The sequence below is a fragment of the Cheilinus undulatus genome, linkage group 13 (genome assembly GCF_018320785.1).
Source record: "Cheilinus undulatus linkage group 13, ASM1832078v1, whole genome shotgun sequence".
NCBI classification, from domain to species: Eukaryota; Metazoa; Chordata; class Actinopteri; order Labriformes; family Labridae; genus Cheilinus; species Cheilinus undulatus.
Genome location: NC_054877.1, coordinates 27769069 through 27789810, shown reverse-complemented (window position 1 = coordinate 27789810; position 20742 = coordinate 27769069). Strand labels below are relative to the sequence as shown.

General features: G+C 37.6%; 2 protein-coding genes across 3 annotated transcripts; one reads left to right on the top strand and one right to left on the bottom strand.

The window, feature by feature from the left end:
• The first annotated feature begins 2497 nt into the window (after positions 1-2497).
• On the top strand, positions 2498-14949 carry LOC121520679 (cullin-3-like). Its single transcript, XM_041804248.1, has 16 exons — positions 2498-2775; positions 5318-5515; positions 6855-6968; positions 8423-8583; positions 8773-8887; positions 8977-9205; positions 9366-9511; positions 10733-10909; positions 11017-11187; positions 11294-11401; positions 12604-12728; positions 12819-12915; positions 13301-13435; positions 13607-13793; positions 14121-14266; positions 14398-14949. The coding sequence occupies exons 1-16, from the start codon at positions 2716-2718 to the stop codon at positions 14527-14529; spliced, it is 2301 nt and encodes a 766-aa protein (XP_041660182.1). The 5' UTR covers positions 2498-2715; the 3' UTR covers positions 14530-14949.
• Positions 14950-15619: 670 nt separating this feature from the next.
• Positions 15620-20656, bottom strand: LOC121520770 (dehydrogenase/reductase SDR family member 12-like). Of its 2 annotated transcripts, XM_041804381.1 has the most exons (10): positions 20354-20655; positions 19879-20012; positions 19722-19804; positions 19519-19614; positions 19363-19444; positions 19226-19287; positions 18979-19083; positions 16746-16836; positions 15888-16025; positions 15620-15816 (listed from the first exon to the last, which is right to left on the bottom strand). In XM_041804381.1, exons 1-10 carry the CDS (start codon positions 20407-20409, stop codon positions 15650-15652), a joined length of 1014 nt encoding a protein of 337 aa, XP_041660315.1. In that variant the 5' UTR covers positions 20410-20655; the 3' UTR covers positions 15620-15649. The 2 variants fall into 2 exon arrangements, with proteins under 2 accessions (XP_041660315.1, XP_041660316.1); XM_041804382.1 differs by lacking the exon at positions 18979-19083 and having other exon boundaries at positions 20354-20656.
• Between the last annotated feature and the right edge of the window lie 86 nt (positions 20657-20742).

Genomic DNA, 20742 nt, shown 5'->3' with positions numbered 1-20742 from the left:
GAGGCGAAGGGACCGTCTACAAATTACCATACGGGAAAAACTCTAATATTATGCATTTTAGTGACATGAAACTTACATCACACCTCAGTCATGTCCTGGACTTAATACTACAACGCTTTTCTTGGCAATAAAGTGTTTACCGTAATTTCTATATTTTTTAATATATTAAATTAGGTAATAAGTCTTTAATAACTCTAATATTATGCATTTTAGTGACATGAAGCTTACATCACACCTCAGTCATGTCCTGGACTTTATACTACAAGGCTTTTCTTGGCAAAAAAGTATTTACTGTAATTTCTATGATTTTTTTTATATATTAAATTAGGTATTTAGTCTTTAATAACTCCAATATTCTACATTTTAGTGACATGAAACTTACATCACATATCAATCATGTCCTGGACTTTACACTACAAAGCTAATTTCAGCATAAAGTGTTTACTGTATTTTTTTAATGAATTTTTATGTATCAAATTATAATTTTATTATGTATAATATTGGAGTTATTAAAGAATGATTGCATAATTTAATATATAAAAAAAATCATAAAAATTACAGTAAACACTTTTTTGCCAAGACAAGCCTTGTAGTATAAACTCCAGGACATGGTTGATGTGTGATGTCAGTTTCATGTCTCTAAAATGTATAATAATGGAGTTATTAAAGATTATTGTATAATTTCATATATAAAAATTCATAAAAATTACAGTAAACACCTTTTTTTTTTTCCAAAATAAGCCTTGTAGTATGAAGTAGAGGACATGACTGATGTTTGGTGTCCGTTTAAAGTCACTGCAATGTACAGTATTAGAGTTATTGAGTATTTTTCATTCCCGTATGGTAATTTGTAGACGCTCCCTTCGCCTCCGAGAACAATTCTATCTGTCAAGCCCCAAAGACGGTTCGGTTTGAGAAAAATCGTGTTGTAGCTCGCCGCCACTGCACGGTGATGGAAAAGAGGTGTAAGTTTTGTAAATGTGATGGTCCTCTACTGAGTTATTAAAGCGGAAAGTTCGAATCTGTGAATATCTTTCTATCTTTACCTAATTTTGATGGTGTCCATGTTTTTTTCCTTTTTTTTTTTTTTTTTTTTTTTTTTTGCTTGGGACAAGGCCCGTCGCCATTTTGGAGGGAAATTTGTTTTCGATAACTCAGAATGTTGAAACCAACTGAACACATCAAAAAAGTATACTTTTTTAAAATTAGAGGTATATTGCTATACTATATCTTACACCTTACTACACCCTAAGCTAGTTAGCTTGTGTATCCCGCTGGCTAACGCAGCTGACTAATGCAATATTATTACTGCAAATAATGCTCTTACTCCTTACTCTTAGCCCTGTTTCTTTTTATCCTTTTGTGTAGCCTGCATAACACTTAAAAATGTTAATTCTGAATGGTTTAAGGCCTGAAATGTACTGTCTGTGCCCTGATGTAGTTTATTGTTAAATTAAATCAGACAAAAGATCTTTAATACCATTTAAATGAGAACTTCGAAAGCCATGTTCCTTTATTAATGGACAAAAATGCTAACTAACTTAGTTTTTTAATCATTTTTGGCATTTTCACTATAGTTATTTTAATGACGAAATATAACTAATGCAACAACAGGCCAATGAGCTGTTTTCCAATTTAAGCAAGGTTGGTCACATCAGTGGTTCTCAAAATGGGGATCTGGACCCTCTGAGGGGCTGCAAGACACAAGGGCGGGGGGGTCATGGGATGCTTTCCAGACAAAAGTGAGAAATTTACAATAATTTAAAGTGGCATGTTTTGTATATAATATTAAAAACCCCTTAAAATTAGTTCAATTTAAAATAAAAACACATTGTCACTTAGATGTGTGCCTAAATGTAAGCAATGGGCGCAGAGAATCCCCAAAATACATCATTTGTACATGATGTTTTGTGAAACATTGTATACTTTAACCTCATCCAGGGCTGGTGGGGTTCCCTAGCCTCCGGTGCTTTTATTTTTGGGGGTCACAGGCTGAGAACTTTGATATTAGCCATAAAATATCTCCATTACATTGTTGTATATTCATCTTATGGGGTCTTTTGAATTTATTCCTTTGTTGGAATGACCTGCTTTTTCATATTTATTTGAGTTTTTCATACCAGAAAATAAGTTGTAACAAGGAAGGTGTTCATGTCAAATAATTCTCTAAGGATATGTTGTGTTTAAAATCTGGTACTAATTTCTGCCATGTTCTCTCTAAATGGTAAAAAAGATGTTCGTTTTTTATAAAAGAAAAAATACGTTATAGTTTTGAAGATGAAAGCTATGGCACTGGAATGATTCAGTAAATTGTTCCAGAATCCACTTTTAAGGCAGTGTCGGCCTAAGCCATTTTCTCGCCCTACATTTTCGTCGAAATATGCACATCAAATGTAATGTTATTGTTACCACTATGATATGAGTAGGCATTATCAACCTGTGGAATACACCTGCCAGTGTTATTACTTTACTCTCGCGAGACTTCGGCGTTGCGCAGTGATGTACAGCCGTCCGCCATCATTGCACACAAGCTAACATTAGCTAAAAACCACTGAGAAGAGAGCGAGTGACAACAACATAACAGACATACACCGACCTATTAAAGGGGAGGTCACTGAGTTTCCCTGTCGCTTTTCTGGCGTACTAAGCAAACTAGCAACTGCCTTTCATGTAGTCTTTAAGTCAACTTTGAAACGAAAGTCGTTTTACCTAAACATGTCCAACCTCAAAGGCGGCACCAAGAAGGATACCAAGATGAGGATACGAGCCTTTCCTGTAAGTCTTTACCGGATCAGTAAGCGCTGAGACGCTCACTATGAGACTCGAGAACCGGGGATGATAGGTCCTATGCTAGCAGCTGTTCGCTAGCTAGCTTACCAAACAAGAAAAACATGTCATTGTCCTGGAAAATTGCTGCTAGCTATGCATATTATCTTAAAAACCACAGCAATGCTATTACATGCCACTTTATTTAATGATAGCAAGCTTCTTAGTTTGAACATGCTACGGCCGTTTGACATGAGCTAATATTAGCATATATGAAGAAAGTTCTTTGGTGCCATACAAGTACCTAGTCGCTAGCTATGTAGCAGGCCTAGTAATGTTAGCTGACCTGACGCCAGCTAAGTTGCAGTCAGTCACCGACTATCACTACGCTTTGGTAAACGGGGAACTGATTTTGGCTATTGGCATTTGATTGCACCACCCTGTTGACATAGGTTGGTTGCTATGTACTGAAATGAACATATTAGCTTATCGCGTTAGCATGAGAGCCCGAGACCAATGTAAACATGTTACAGGTAACTTGGAGCAGTTAATGTTTACGTTGTCATCTCAGCCAATTACTCCTTTAGATTTCATACTATACCTAAAAACCACAGGGCTAAATGTCAGAATTACCCTGTCAGTTTCGGTGTCGTCCCCCTCTTGTGCACAATTGCCATTTTGTGAGATGCAGTAGTTTATGTTTCCCAGCCCCAGTGGTATCCTTAATTTTCTTATTGAAATCAACAGTGTTGGTAAAGAAAAACGTATAAATGCTTTTTCTACTCTTTAAAATCTTGTTTTGTGAGTGGGTGTCTTGCAGAATGAGTCAGTGTGTTAATCCTGTCTCAAATGGTTAGCTCACATGCAAGTGCAAGCGCAGACTCTTTGTCCAGCTACTACCAGGAGGTCTTAGGTATGATATAAACCAACAAATGTAATAATCATGCAGTTAAGATACCCTGTAAACATGTAACAGCGTCCTAGCTGTTAAGAAAGGGTTTTGTTTTTGATCATGTGCATTCCTGCAATATGTTTTTATATGACACTAAACCCATTTATTACCTTGATAATACTAGTTCCCTTAAAATGTAAATCTATGCACATGCACACATCTTGCATGTATTTAATCAAGATATTGTCACAAGAGTAAAATGAGGAACATTCTGCCAAGTGATGAAACTGCTTTTTCCCAATGTCATGATCACATTGACCATCCGTGTGATTTATTTTGCATATATTCATGCACATTTACTCATAATGAAAAATGTATGATACTGTGAATTTTTTTCATTTTCAAGCAAGTAAAGAGATCAAAGATCCACCATGATGCTACTTGTCAACCTTCCTTTAATCTCTGTATGGCTTCAAACTGCAAGGTTCAGTTTAGAAAAAAACCTCCCCTAAATAAGAATTGTTTCAATCCTCAATCATAGACAGCAAAAGATATTTATCGTCACTGCATTTGGTAACCTGCTTCTATTTAGATTTCACTACTTTTCAAGTTTTGTTTGCTCAAAAAGTTCCACAGTCTTCATCTGCTCAGCTTTTCAGCACAATTTGTAATTCATATCACATTTTTTAATGTTGACTGCCAAAATATTTCACATGCACTGCCAAAATCACAACTCTGCCAAAACTGCAGTCATGTTTGTTTCTTGGATAATTCATGTTGCTTCCAGTGGACTTCTCTTTACTTTGGACTACAGTATCAAACACAAAGGCAGGTTATGTTGGATTATTATCAAAATTTCACTGATGTCCTCTCCAGTTTTCTCTTCAGGTACAACTGTCTTGATTATACTGTAGAGTTAAATTCATGCTGCAGGAGGGTTAAAAATTCTCAGCAAAAGTCCTTCTGCCCTAGTAAAGAATAGTACTATGGTTGAAACTCATTCATGCTTTTAAAATGAATATTTAGTCAAGAGAGGCATATTTATTTTCCCTGAAAAAAAATAAAAATGGAGCATGAGAATGCTGTTTGTGTCTTGGCATGTTTAAGTCATCAAAAATCTGTGTTGTCAGAAAGCTTGAACGATTTATTTGACGGTAGGCTTAGAAATAAAACTTTTTTTTTTCTGTTTGCCTGTTCCTCAGACCTCCTGATTGTGTGTTTTCCTTCTTGATTGAGATACCAAGATTTGAGTATTTGTTGACAAGTGCCCCTCTGATATTAGTGTGATCTAGGAAAGTACAGTTATTAGGAAAAACAGAATGGGGACATTTTACAAGCCCTAAGTTGCATTTAATCACCCTTTAACACTTCATTGTGTCTTTCTTTCATTTTCCATAAACCAGCTCACCTTTTCAGTGAGCTAATCAATAATTAAGACTGAAGCATGTATTTAAACGATCACCAATTTAACTGAGAAAACACACATTTTAGGCTTGTTTAAGGTCAATACTTCAATGCTTTTGCATGTCTATGTCTGCTGCCGTGCAATCAAGTCTTAATGAATTAAATGAACCCACTTAAACTTTATCATACATGTGTCTCTGTCACCTGGTATTACCTTTTCTCATCAAAGAACACTTTTCTCTCTGACCGTCTTAGATGACAATGGATGAGAAGTATGTAAACAACATCTGGGACCTTCTAAAGAATGCCATCCAAGAGATCCAGCGGAAGAACAACAGTGGTTTAAGCTTTGAGGAGCTGTACAGGAATGCCTACACCATGGTGCTCCACAAGCATGGAGAGAAGCTCTACACGGGCCTGAGGGAGGTTGTCACAGAGCATCTCATCAACAAAGTAAGAGGCATTTTCCCACCAAATGCAGATCTCTTTTTGAAAACAATGGAGCACTGAGGTGTAGTCCATTTAGTGCTAAATAAAGAAGTAAGAATACAAGGTATTCAGTGATCTTGCCAAATTCTCACTATATAGAGTTTTCATTATTCAGACTATTTTTACTTCTAAACTTAAATGAACAGAGAATTATCTGGTTTGTAAACAAAGAGGTTAATGGCATGGGGGGGAGCCTAGCTATTACTTAGATAAGTCATGCTAACCTCAGGTTAAATTCCATTACTGTTGCTTATTTGATCACCTGCTCAGTAACCTAGGTAACAGAATTAGCCTGCCCTGGGGCATGCTAACTGTCAAGCTTAATTTGGCCGCCTGTCAAAGAATGTCTGACGTGCAGCCAACACTCTCAAAGTAAGTTCGAGCAAGTGTGATTGAGCTCTCATCCCCTGTGTCTGTTAAAAGTTGAGACCTTTCGCAATGTTACAAAGCATGAATGGTCATGTTCATCAGGATGCAGTGGTAGCATGCTTAGCAAGTTATTCCAGCTGTCCCACTTACTGAGCTCCCGTGGCATCAAGACCAGAAACAGTTTACTCAACAGCCTCGCTGAGGTTCAGTTCCAGTTCCATGTACCTGAAACTCTACAAAGCAGGATGCATTCTGATGAGATGCTCAAACTATCTCAGCTGCTAAGAGCTGCCTAGGAGCAGTACCTGTGCGCTGACCTCCCTCTGGTTGTCTGAGCTTCTTACGCTATCTCTGTAATTGATCTCAGCCACTCTGTGGAAGAAATTAATTTAAGCATCTACAGTCATATGCCACTTTGCCAAGCTCATGACTATATGGGGTTGTTGATTTTAGACTGATTGGCTTGTTGAAAGCAAGGTCTCTGCCTTATTACCACAAAGTTCTGTTTTTAAGAAGTTCAAGGATCTCATTTAGCCACTTGGACCACTTAGGAACTCCATGTGTGTATTTTTGCTCTGCCTTGCTAGACTAAAAATGGCTTTCATAGTGTTAAATAGTGTCAGCAGAATAGCTTGAGCCAAAGGCAAATTACTAATTCAAAAGGGGCAGGTTCAAGGATTTTATGTTTTTCACAGATTGAGTGGATAGAATAGCCAATATGTACTTGTAGGATTTTTATTTCAATTTGGTAACAAATGGGACTGGCTTAAAAAGACTTTATACGAAAAATAAGCAGTAAATGTTACTACAATTCTAGACTGCAAGGAGGTGAAAGACGATTTTAACCTCTCTTTTTAAAAATTGATTTCAGATGCAGGAACACAATGTAACTTCATTGTTAGTGACCTCTGGTGTAATCTGTTTGTATTTCCAGGTACGGGAAGATGTCCTAAACTCTCTCAATAATAACTTTCTGCAAACACTGAATCAGGCCTGGAATGACCATCAAACTGCCATGGTCATGATAAGAGACATCCTTATGTACATGGTAAGTGGACTTAAGTGTTGTTTTTATATTTTATAAGTTGGCAAAGACCAATAGTTTTACATTTCTCCATAATCTGCCATTGCCTCTGCAGATACATTATGTTACTTGTTTCCTGCCATGAATAATTTCTGTTTCGGAAGAAATGCCCTTTTGTTTTAAATTGTGGCCCACCTTCATCGATATCCTATTCTGGACTTTGATTGTAAGGTGCCGTTTTATTGCAGGCTTAACAAAGAGCCTCTGTTGCTGTATTTATTTGTTTGTTGGAAAACTGGCAGGACTAGTTGATTTACTTCAATCAGCAGAGAGTCCAGAGTGTGGGTTTGTGTGTGAGCCCTTGAGATGGTTAGAAGCGTGGGCTAAACAATGGCACAGTCAGTACAGAGAGTAGACAGCTCTCCTGGGGTTCTTTTGTTCTACACTCTCCTATTTTTCCCTGTCCTGGCCTTACCCCAGGCAATTGGCTTTCTGTCACTTAAACCACGTCAAACTCAGCCCGTCTATGCAATGGAGAAGCTTGCTGTTGTTTTCAGCTGCCTGCTGACCTCTAAAGGAGAGCCACAGAGATGCAACAAGTGGGACTTTGCTTTTCTAATCAGGTTTATAACCCTTGTTGAAAGGCTCTGCCTCACAGGAAATAATATATCTTCATGATGATTGAAAGTGTTAACACACTTCCTTTGATTTAGTTGGTCTCTGGAGCACTCGTGTATTTCTTCTGTTATATTTTAGCACCTGTAACCTGTTATAATGAACCTGAGAGGGGCCTGAAAGTCAAACCTCATAAGCTCAAGCTCAGTTGTGAAAATTGGTTGAACAGAAACTAATTACTTTTTAAATTAAATCTTAAATAAACATAAATGCAACTGACAGTACGATCCTGTGTCATACCCTGGGATATTTTATCTGAATGAAACTGTCCTTCCTGTAATTGGGCATGCTAAATATTTGTCAGTCTGGACTAACCCTGGATGTTTTTCTGTGTCTTTTTATATTTATATTTTCTTAACCTTGGATTTCTGGCAAATCAAACTCCTACCAACCATTAGTATGGACACTTGTGACCCAATAAACCTTTGAAACGTGTAAATGGTATTGCATATTGTATCGTTACAGTTTCCTGGCTTATTCTACCCCTATAGAAAGTGGTTTTAGGTATAATATTTTAACCACAGTGGAGGTAGCCATTTCTATTTACAGTACTTGCATGTGATAGTACACAAATTTCAGTCAATACCAAACCAAAACCCTCACATTTAAAGTGAGGGAAAAAATGCTACTGTAAAATGAATATGACTGCTGTAAAATGTACAGTAGTTCTCCTACCCCTCCTAAAGTCTCATCTTATTTTGAAGTACATATATTGATATGAATCTGATTGCATTGGCTTGAGCCAAAGAACTTCTCTCTATGCACACAGTTGTTGATGCCTCTGCCATATTCTTGTCTCCCAGGACCGGGTCTATGTGCAACAAAACAATGTCGAGAATGTGTACAACCTCGGCCTGATCATTTTCCGGGACCAGGTGGTGCGTTATGGCTGCATTCGTGACCACCTGCGCCAGACATTACTGGACATGATTGCTCGAGAGAGGAAGGGAGAGGTGGTAGACAGGTATGCCAGACATAAAATGTTACTTTTACTGTGGGTTTGCCCCTGGATAGTTTAATATAATGAGATAAGTTGATGACATGCATTGTCTTTTTTGTTCTCTGTGTTGATTAAATTGAAATGATGTCTTATTGTATGCATATCCTGTAATGCAACATATTCATTTCCATGTTTTTTGGTCATTTATCACAGGGGTGCCATTAGAAATGCCTGCCAGATGCTGATGATACTAGGCCTCGATGGCAGATCTGTGTATGAAGAAGACTTTGAGGGCCCTTTCTTAGATATGTCAGCAGAATTCTTCCAAGTGAGTCTGTGGTATTTTGGGTGTCCCTGTTTTTTGGAAGGACTTAAAAAGAAATGGACTAAAACCACGCAAAATATCTGCTTTTTCAGATGGAGAGCCAAAAGTTCCTTGCAGAAAACAGTGCCAGTGTCTACATCAAGAAAGTGGAAGCTAGAATCAATGAAGAGATTGAGCGAGTTATGCATTGCCTAGACAAATCTACAGAAGAGCCCATAGTGAAGGTGGTTGAGAGGGAGCTGATATCTAAACACATGAAGACCATTGTGGAGATGGAAAACTCTGGCCTTGTTCATATGCTCAAGAACGGCAAGACTGAAGGTAGCATATTAGTCTAATTAATGTTTCCTTTTAAACAGTTAGCTAATGATTTTATAAATAGAGTGAAACCATTTCAGATGAGAGGTTTTTATCTTTTTAGCTTTTCATCAAAAGTTTTCTTTTGTTTCTGATTGATTTTCTCACCTTGTCTCTTTTTCAGACCTGGCCTGCATGTACAAGCTGTTCAGCCGTGTGCCAAATGGCCTTAAAACCATGTGTGAGTGTATGAGCTCTTACCTGAGGGAGCAAGGCAAAGCTCTGGTATCAGAAGAGGGAGAAGGCAAGAACCCCGTCGACTACATCCAGGTATACTGGTTTAACACTGACACAGTGTGAGACAGAACAGTGCTTTGCACAGGTCTTAATCTTACTTGCAGTGGTAGCCAAGTATCCACCAATACTTTACAATAAACTCAATTATTTGATATATTTAGAAATTTCATGTATGCTTATCTAACTCATAATCAAAGGATTAAGGAGTGAGTGAGACAAACAAAATAGCATTTGTTTACAGAGGTCACTGCAACTAACCAAGTTAAAGTTTCTGCCAGTAATTTTTATTTACTGTAGCATCATAGATAAGACTGTAACAGTTGTCTCTGATCAGTCTGTATTTACTCTAGCATCATAGATTAGACTGTAACAGTTGTCTCTGATCAGTCTGTATTTACTGTACCATCATAGATTAGACTGTGACAGTCATCTCTAATCAGTCTGTATTTATTGTAGCATCATAGTTAAGACTGTAACAGTTGTCTCTGATCAGTCTATTTACTGTAGCATCATAGATTAGACTGTAACAGTCGTCTCTGATCAGTCTGTATTTACTGCAGCATCATAGATTAGACTGTAACAGTCATCTCTGATCAGTCTATTTACTGTAGCATCATAGATTAGACTGTAACAGTCGTCTCTGATCAGTCTGTAATTACTGTAGCATCATAGATTAGACTGTAACAGTCGTCTCTGATCAGTCTGTAATTACTGTAGCATCATAGATTAGACTGTGACAGTCATCTCTGATCAGTCTGTATTTACTGTAGCATCATAGTTTAGACTGTAACAGCCATCTCTGGTCGGTCTATTTACTGTAGCATCATAGATTAGACTGTACCAGTCATCTCTAATCAGTCTGTATTTACCTTAAATGTTTGCTTTTGTGACATACCAAGACACTAAAAATTAATGTTAGGTTTATAGATTATAATTCAGGTCTAAATGGGAGAATTGAATCTAATTAGTGCTTTTAGATCCACGCCAGGAGGGGGGAGCATATGAAAGCCGAGTTGCAAAGCGAAGTAGGTTCGAATGCTGGTGTAAATATGGCAGAAACAGCATTCTCAAAACCGTTAAAATATGAAAATGCAGAAATGACCCTTTAGTTTACTTGGGCAGGCGTCAGTTTACCTGGGCTGGCCACCCAGGTATAACCTATGTGTGAGAAACACTGCAGTGTAGTAATATTTACAAGATATAAAATAAAAATGATGTCATTGATTAAATTCTCATCTTCTTGTTCTCATACAGGGCCTGCTAGACCTGAAGACACGATTTGATCGTTTTCTCCTCGAGTCCTTCAACAATGACAGACTCTTCAAACAAACCATCGCAGGAGACTTTGAGTACTTCCTGAACCTCAACTCTCGCTCACCAGAGTATTTGTCTCTCTTTATTGATGACAAGCTCAAGAAGGGGGTCAAAGGGGTATGTGACGATTACATTTTCTGTCAGTATAACATATTTCTACATATTTATACTTGGGTTTGTTAAGAATAAGACCACATTTTTCTCTCTTATGATTTTTTGACTAGTTGACAGAACAGGAGGTGGAGTCCATCCTCGATAAGGCGATGGTATTGTTCAGGTTCATGCAGGAGAAGGATGTGTTTGAAAGGTACTACAAGCAGCATCTGGGCCGCAGGCTGCTCAGCAACAAGAGTGTCTCAGATGACTCTGAGAAGAATATGATCTCTAAGCTTAAGGTAAAAGAGTGAAGAAGAGTTAAAGACAGATTTATGTTCATATTCTGTCATTTTTTATTTCTGCTTTTGTTGAAATTCTGTGTCGGCTATCTTTTCTCTCTCACAGACAGAATGTGGCTGTCAGTTTACCTCTAAACTGGAAGGGATGTTCAGAGATATGAGCATCTCCAACACCACTATGGATGAGTTCAGGCAGCACATACAAACTACATCGGTAAGCCAGTCAGTCACCCTTTCAAAATAAAGTAAAAAACAGACTTGATGCAACGAGAGTGTTGCAGTGAGTTTTTTTTGGTAGGCCGGCATAACATGAGTTCCATGGCATATGGATATTTTCAGTAGTTTTCTGAATTATTAATGCACAGATGCATCGGTTTTACATTTGTATTGGTTGATATCAGCCCTGTAGAGAAACATTGCCAAATTATATGTCATGAGCAGATATGAGTTTACAGTGGTTATCTCCTGTTTGTAATCAATGTTATGCTGGCATCTGGTCTATCTAGCTGCAGAACCAAAGAAGAGATTTTTACAGGGCAGAAAAAGATGATCTGCTGGATAAAGTCTGATCTGATTTCATGGTCAAATGCAGTTAAAGGTTGGCATACGAAGGCCATAATGGAGAGGAAGTAGTGTAGAAACATTGGTGTCTTCACTGGCATTATTTGAATTGTTGTCACACATCAGGATTGGGACAACCCCCAATTTTCACTGTGTCCCTAATTGCTGAAAATAATATCTGTAACGAAGAAAAGTTTATGACACTAATACATTTTGTTCATCAAACGGAGTGCTGTTGCAATTGACAGTATAAAAGTTAACTTTAGTCTTTAAAGGAGCAAGACCACAGTTAACTAACTTCAACATCACCACCACTAAGCTTCCAACTTTTTTCATGCTCTTACCTCTCATAAAAAAGTTATTAAAAAACTTTCCTCTCTGTGTGACCAACAAATTACAAAGTTTGCATCAGAGTAGTTTTAGCTTAACAAAACACCAAGTGAAAGGCAGACAACAGACCCAGACCAAGTCTAAAGTCCTGGTTAGCCTCTTGTTAGCAACCACCTTTTGTGAAAAAGTGAAAAAGCTGTGAAGTTTATAAATGGTTCAGTGTCAGATGTATTTGTCACAGGGAAAAAATCTCTGAAGCCTGTGTTAACAACAGACCTTTCTTTAGGCATCTAATGCCTGAGTTTAGGACTCACTACTGTACCAATCTGTTCTCAAGTACAAGTCATTAGTATGTTAATGGACAAACTATTTAAAGCAAATAGAAGAAAATGTCTACCATCAATAGTTCATATAGTCATAAAGGATGACATATCAGTAATGTTTTTTTCCTGTATTTGAAAAGTTCTGTTTAGTCCTGCTAACTATAAAAATGTTTATTCTGAAAACTATGCATATCTCTTTAAGGCATCTTTAAGTGGTGTGGACCTCACAGTCAGAGTCCTCACTACTGGCTACTGGCCTACACAATCAGCAACACCTAAATGCACCATCCCACCTGCTCCCAGACATGCGTTTGAAGTCTTTAGAAGGTAATCCTTAAATTTTATCAATCTGCTTGCTCTACATAAATGGGCTTATTGTTATGCTGCTTACTAATGAATAAATGCTGTATTTTACAGGTTTTACCTTGCTAAGCACAGTGGCAGACAGCTCACACTGCAGCACCACATGGGCGGGGCAGACCTAAATGCAACTTTTTATGGAGCTGTTAAAAAGGTTAACACCAAACATTCACCTAAAAATCCTGTTTGACTTCCATTTGAGTGTTGTAAATCATTATTGTGGAGTATATGAATTTGAAGGGATCTTGAGCCCTTTTCACACATACAACATTTCTGATTTGTTTGTTCACACTTGTATCTCACAGCAGACAGTTTTTTCTGCAGTTTGCCTGTCAGTCAGTGGAGGGGCATAGGAGGGAAAAAAAAGGGAATTTTAAGGTAAAGCTAGGGTGAAAAACTCAGTTCACACATGCTGTTCACCCAGGTAGATTCTAGGCATTATCAGGAGTTTTGTGATAGTGTGAATAGGGCTTTGTTTTCATTAAGGCAGGACTATAATTTAAAGTGGGAATCTTTCCTCTCTTCTTCTTCCCCTCCAGGAGGATGGTTCAGAAGTAGGCGTAGGAGGTGCTCAGGTGACAGGCTCTAATACCCGGAAGCACATCTTGCAGGTTTCCACCTTCCAGATGACCATCCTTATGCTCTTCAACAACAGAGAAAGATGTACTTTTGAGGTGAGGGCACAGTCAAGGATCTTCATCCAGCCATCTTAATTTCAATCTGTTTTTAAAGAGATTAAATTACTTGATGCATGACTTTCAGGCATCCTTTGAGTAAGGACACAATTGAAATGCAAGTCTGTGTCTGGCCTTTGACATTATCTCCTCCTTATACCCCGTCTTTAGGAGATCCAGCAGGAGACAGATATTCCCGAGAGGGAGCTAGTGCGAGCGCTTCAGTCCTTGGCCTGCGGGAAGCCAACACAGAGAGTTCTCACCAAGGAGCCAAAGTCCAAGGAGATCGAGAGTGGCCACGTGTTTACAGTCAATGATCAGTTTACTTCTAAACTGCACAGAGTCAAAATACAGACAGGTGGGTAAAGTTTGTTTACAGCACAGGGTCTCCATGGAGAACTTCTGGCTTGGCTTTAGTCAACTGCGAGTTCTGCTTTGAGAGTTAGATGTCTATAATCTGAAACATGATGCCAAGGACTTCTTTTTATACTTGAAGTAAATGAGATCATGCTGCTTTTAAAAGTTGATCATCCTGTTGTAAAACAAATATGGCACAGTTTTTATCAATAATTATGCTTGGAAAAAACAGTTAACACTGGTAGATAAGGCACAGGATATTTACAGATACCTCAGATATTCCTCCCATTCTACATTTTCATCTTGTCTTTGTATTTTCTTCTCTCAGTTGCTGCTAAACAAGGGGAATCAGACCCTGAAAGGAAAGAGACGCGGCAGAAAGTGGATGATGACAGGAAGCATGAGATTGAAGCAGCCATTGTTCGAATCATGAAATCACGGAAGAAGATGCAGCACAATGTCCTGGTGGCAGAGGTAGGAAGATTTGACTGTTTTGCTATATTAATGATCAGCTGTTGAAGTCTTTTTTTATGATCCTCCATCTTTACTTTTAAATCCCTTAACTTTAAGATATGTCATAATAATCTTTTACTTTTGCATCTTAGGTGACCCAGCAGCTCCGGGCACGTTTTCTTCCCAGTCCTGTGGTAATCAAAAAACGTATAGAAGGACTAATAGAAAGAGAATACTTGGCGAGGACACCAGAAGATCGAAAAGTGTACACCTACGTTGCATAGAGGATGAACTCTGGATGAGGAGATGAAGAGACTGGACACAGTGGATTTGTTTGTTTTCTTTGGACTGTTGTTACGCATGGACTGGAAGTTTCTTTTAAAGACAAATGCTGGGAACCTGATTCGTCATCCTTGAGAAAAACACAGTAAACACTCGTAAATGGGAAATGAAATTTTGTCGCAGAAAAAGAAATCCATCAAAACTTGTAGATGATTTTTAAAATCGGGCCCAGTCTTCCTATTCCCTGTGAGTTTTGGATGGATCCAGCTTCAAGCTTTTCACTGTTTTACCCTTGTAGAGATCAAACTTGCAAAGAATCCCTTGGGAAAATGTGAATGCACCACATTATTTTTTTGTTTCAATACTGTATAAAAATAATAAAATTATTAAAAACAGGAAATGTGGATTGTTAAAAAACTAAAATAAAAGTAATGAGTATTGATACTCTGTAGTTTTTCACACAGATGTTTTGCAGATCAGCATTGAACTCTGTCATTGTGAACATTCACTCTGTCCACAGGATTAACTGTATCTTCTTTAAAAGGAACTATTACGCATTTCTGCTACATTTTATAGCCTTTTAGGAATCACATGAAGGTAAGAGCAATAAATTAAAAGTGTCTCTTTTCAAACACTAAGCAAGTTAAAAGGGATCAGATTACATATTTCTCATTACATTTGTTGATATCACTTCTAGTGCCAAAAACCTTTTCGACAAAGGGCAGAACTGTTTATTCTGCACATCCAAAATGTAAGTATTTCTGATAGTTTGAACACTAAAACTTGTCTCTAAATGTGAGCCAAAGGTCCAAATTGTGACTTGCATTCAGCAGTGACCCCTCAGAACCATATTTATTACCTAACATAGGGGCAGGTTTTAACATCATTTGATCACTATAATTAACATTATATGGAAATCAAGGAATTTGTCTTTAAATTGACACATCCAGTAACCAACTCAACATTGCAGATAAACCCAGCAGCACTGACCTGAAAGCACGCCTGTCTTTAGGATGGCTGTGGAATAAGAAGGCAAAGTAACTGAACAAATCTGACAATGTGGATAGAGCTACTTTGAAACCAATGCTTTTATTGATCAGAGGCAGTTTTTACCATCACATTTCACACAAACTGGGGTTTTGTAGCACTCATTGGACTGTTGTCTTCCCCTACAGATTTTGACAGAATGTCTTTGGCCAAACTTTCCAGCTGACTCATGAAACGCTGAACGTCTTCGGCAGAGCTGTGAGTCCAGGCCAAAGGCAGGTGGGCAGGAACTGGGCTACGATCTGAAACACAAGCAGCCTGTCAGAGCTTGTAATGCCTGACGATAGGGATGTGCGACTTTGACTCTGCTCACCTTGAAAGAACTGGCCGCTGCGTGAACGGGAAGAGGCTCGACATAAGGCCAGCCACACCACCGTGTCCGCTCCCTGCTCTACGCTGCGAAGCCGATCCCCCATCATTTGGTGGAACTGAGGCATGGAGGTGGCAACAGCTGGAAACAAAGCAAATCTGACATGGTAAATGGTGTGTATGCTCGTTAGTGTGTACTGTATGAGTGCAGAAAAGATTTAAATTGATTGCTTGACATTCTCTACTATTATTCCCTCTCATAAAGATATAACATGATTCTCTGATACTACCGCTCATTAAAGGGTCTACATTTAATTCCTAGTATAATGTAAACTAACCAGGGATGCCTGAATTTTTAATGAGCCAAAATGAGAGTGGCATTCCTTAGTTTTTAGGATAATTTAGATACTTTGGAGTAATATAATTCATAATAAAAATAATTATTTAAAACTGCTAAAAAGAAAGAAAATATTCTTTAAAAATTTAGCTTTTAAGCTTTATGTACATGAAATCTTAAAGGTGCATATTTTGATCTGAATACATTTTTTTAAGCAATAAAGTAATTAAAAATCAATGGTTGCACCTTTTTTTGTTACTTATTCGAATACAAAGCTTTTACAGAGCTTCTGACTTTGGTTTTTGGTGAGTTTTGCTTGGTGGTTTTTTCATGTTTTATTCAAAAATTACTGTTAAAACATGAGCTACAGCACCACCATCTGGATGATTGTTGCAATATTCTATACATACATTTGCTGTGCAAATACAGTTTGTTTTTCAATTTTTATGTAAATCCTTTTATACATTAAAGAAAGGAGGGAAACAGAAAATGAAATACTAGCAGCCGCAAGTCTTCAGTCAGTACCTGGTGTATCCACCCAGCCTGGATGCATGACAGAGAAGTGAATGAGCGGGTTTTCTTTGGCCCACTGTTGTGTCAGCACCACCTGCTGTCTCTGAGAAGAAACAACACATTGTTTCTGAGCTGCAAATCTACCCCAGCAGAGAACACAACTTCTGTAGATGAGTATTTGCATGTCAGTTGAATTCTGTTGAACCACATTGCACCGAGAAACCAAAGCACAGAGCGATGTATAAAGTTAAGCATTATTCATATAACACAAGCAGAAGAAGCAATGCTGTAGTGGATTTTAAACAGATACAAGTCTACCATGCATTGCAAGAGCATTCAGGAAGCTTGCAAGAGAAAGGTACAAATGCTTCAGCATCAAAATATCATTAGGATACATAAAGTAAAATAATTTCCTGGTCAAATATTTATTTGAACTTCTCTTAGGATTAATAAAGTATATAATGATCTTTTGCATTACTGTATAAATAGAATATATATGCGGCCACAAAGCATGTATTAGTGTTTCCAACAGAATTACTCTTTACTCTAGCAGTGTGGAGGGCCATCCAGCCTTGTCCTGTTATGAACACATTTTTTTTGGTCTGCTCTATTGACTGTTTTCATCGTACAAAAATGTTTATTTTGGGTTAGTTTTTATTTATTAGTTTAAGAGTTTCATTTTTTTTTAGCAATACGGTATACTTGTCAGGGTTGAGAATTAAAGGGGTAAAAAAAAAGTCAATATCATACAATTTAAAAGAAAAAAAAAATCCAAAACCATAAAAACAAGTAATGTTTTACATTTCTTTTTAATTATTTAAATGTAATATCTGAAAACTACATTAGACCTTTTCTTCAATTTAATCAGGCCATTTTACACTCCCAGGAATGGGTGCTGCTGCTGTCAAAGACTGAAACTAAAGAGATTTTGTCCCTAATTTTATCATATTTTACTTAGTTTTGTATACACAGATTTACGTTTCAGTTAGTTTGTGCTTTTTTTTTGGTAAAGATCAGTTTTTATTTACCTTTCTTTTTAAAGTAGATTATATTTTTTAAAGGTATTTTTAATGGTAGTTGATAGCTTTGATAGACGATGTATCAGTTTGTAGATATTTTGACTTTCTGCTCTGTCACTCAGGATTTGGTATCTCTGTGATTGTAACTGCTCTATTTTTATGTCTGTCGTTTTGTTAATTGTGTTGCTGACTCTCTTGCCCAGGACACTCTTGTAAATTGGATTTTTAATCTCAATGAGGTTTTCTGGGTTAAAGGCATTCAACATACATTATTTAGTCTCAGTTAACTTAAATGATTTTTATATTTTAATTTGAGTTATTGATAACTCTTAGGGGTTACCTTAATATTAGTCAAACTCAAGCTGCTAATTGCAAAAAAATATCTTTTCATACGGTAGCTGTAAAAAATATTATACATTAATTTTATTCTATTTTCACTGAGTTTTTATTTCGCCTACAGCTGACCTAAATATTGGTATAAAGTATTCATTAATTTAAAAAGATTTTAACCCTTTGAATGCCATTTTTCCTCATGATGCCACCATGTTTTTTGGTGAAAAATGAATTATTGTCAATATACTACATGCAAAGTAATTTTTTGTGTTGAATTATGACAGCTTGGGATATTTAAATGATTAGCAGCAACATTGATTTTTATGCATGTTTATTTTTTGCATGTTTTTTATTCTCCATATGCAAGATATGGTCAAAATGACGCCATCTGGTGGAGAATTGTAAAAATAATCAACTCCGAGGCAAAAGCCCAGATTGACACCCAGATATAATAAATAGCATGTAGAGCATGCTTTAATGGAAGTGAGATTAAAAAAAATGCGGTTTGAATGGGCTTCTGTGGCGCTTTTTTTGTGCTTAGCAGCTTGAGTAAAACTGTTGCTTGTAAAAAGTGTATGTTAGACTTACTGTAAGACCTGATCTGGAAAAATCAAGATCAAATAAAAATACACAATTTTGCCAAAATTCATACCATATACATAAACATAGCCAAAATGATCTAAAAAGGAAGAATAAAAAGTGTGTAAAATGCGCACAACCTCCCCTAAGGGATAATACTATTGTCAGTGTGGGAAACACTGGTGCAGGGTCCCTGCTGCTAGAGAGTTTGTCTGATGTTATCTAAATCTGCAAAGCCATCAGTGGATAAAGCTATGAAATGACTGAGTGTGGTTTAAATATATATTTGTTAATGTCATATTTTAGTCTTCTACCTTGTTCTGGGCGTACACCATAACACCATCAAAGTAGCCCTTCACTGACTGCAAGTCACTGACTCTGAGCTTCTGGACCAGCATGCCTCCTGATGACACAGTGATCTAACAGGCAGGGAGAAAGAGGCTCAGTGTGCTCAAGACAACAGCCTCTACAACGCTGTAAACAGAAGTGCCTTTATGTGCTGTCCTTATTATACAGATGAGCACTTTGTTTGTGTGTAACGGTACGTGTGTGTGTTTATACCACTCTAGGATCCCGGCTCTTTTGTAGAAATGGTATGAGAGTCTTGGTGAGGATGTACACCCCTAAAGAGTTTGAGAAAAAGTGTTATTTTGGTTGACGAAGCATGGTGATTTTTGACCATCAGATGCAGGGCTCACCCATCGTGTTTGTAGCAAAGTTCCTCTCCAGTCCCTCAGCAGTCAGCTCTCTCTTGTGCACCATGCAGCCTGCATTGTTTATCTGTTAAGAAATGGAAGACAACATTATTATTGATTTTACAGTATGCAAATACTATATTAAGAAATTATTCTTACCAACACATTCAAGGATGGATACTCCATTTTGAAGGCTTCTGCAAATTCCCAGACTTTCCGAATGTTTGACATGTCCAAAATATGTACAAAAACTTCCTAAAATAATCAGATAAGTATCAGCCTCTCTCATAACACAAATCATATGATTAATCTCAATATTTTCCCCTTTGGTCACAGTCATGGTAGTGTTGCACAACACTCACTGTATTCCCAGACTCATGTATGATGTCCTCCCTTGCCTCCTCTGCTTTGTCTCTGTTCCTGCACACCATGTGGACAGTTCCACCTGAAAACAACAAAATCATACTTTTCTAATCAACATAAGGGGCTTGACAGAGAGCATACCTCTTCAGTTCTTACCTCTTTTTGCAATACACATGGCTGTTGCTTTGCCAATTCCACTGTTTGCTCCTGTGATCAAAAAAGACCTCCCCACAACAGACACATTCAGCTCTTGAGGGTCAAAGTCTCTAGCTGCTGTCTCATATCCCTTCCTGAAGATAAACAGAAAATACCCCAGTTTATTAGAGTGTAACATATTTTCCTTCTGATATTAGCTTCAGTAGAGTCAGGTGATGATGTCTTTCCCAATAAGCATGGGCTGTCAATGGAACAACTGTGAGTAAGGCAAGTCTGTGGTGCCATTCAGTGATCAGACTCTTTATATTACAGTGTTAAGCAGTTTTAAAGTACCAAAAAATACATAAATAACTAACATAAAAAGTCAGCGAGCTGCACTTACACTTCAGGATGTATATTCTCAAATAAAATACCCTCCAGTTATTTTTTTTTCTCTTCCAAATAAGCTCAAAAGTTTGGATTCAGTTGTACTGACCTTGTATAATGGTGAATCCCGTTCAAAAACCAGACTGTATTTCGATACAGAGACATGTCATCAAGTAAAAAAAACAATCCAAATAGTGCCTCAGCTTGTCCTCCTCTTTAAACCACTGTCACAGATCAGCAATTAAAAACAGGCGGAGAAAGACAGAAAGAGGGCGCAGTTGCTTCTATCTGCCGACCATTCATGGGGATAACACTTCAAACACGCTCAGCCTTACAGTAAAAATCTCACAAGTTAAACTTTTATGAGCTCAGTCATGACATCTTTGAGTGCAGGTCATGTGGTTATGTCCTTCCAGACTGTGATGGGCCGTTTGTAGGTTGCATCCCTGCCTTACATTTCCACAGCAACCAATCCAGATGGTTGTGACGTTTGGTGAC

What these genes read in the sequence shown, in the direction of transcription:
- LOC121520679 (XM_041804248.1), top strand. Translation starts at nt 2,716, where the DNA reads ATGTCCAACCTCAAAGGCGGCACCAAGAAGGATACCAAGATGAGGATA. An exon ending in AGCACATACAAACTACATCG is followed by an intron (nt 11,402 to 12,603) that starts GTAAGCCAGTCA and finishes TATCTCTTTAAG; the next exon opens with GCATCTTTAAGTGGTGTGGA. An exon ending in GCGTTTGAAGTCTTTAGAAG is followed by an intron (nt 12,729 to 12,818) that starts GTAATCCTTAAA and finishes TGTATTTTACAG; the next exon opens with GTTTTACCTTGCTAAGCACA.
- LOC121520770 (XM_041804381.1), bottom strand. Translation starts at nt 20,409, where the DNA reads ATGTCTCTGTATCGAAATACAGTCTGGTTTTTGAACGGGATTCACCAT. An exon ending in CATGTGTATTGCAAAAAGAG is followed by an intron (nt 19,805 to 19,878) that starts GTAAGAACTGAA and finishes TGTTGTTTTCAG; the next exon opens with GTGGAACTGTCCACATGGTG. An exon ending in ATCCATCCTTGAATGTGTTG is followed by an intron (nt 19,445 to 19,518) that starts GTAAGAATAATT and finishes ATTTCTTAACAG; the next exon opens with ATAAACAATGCAGGCTGCAT.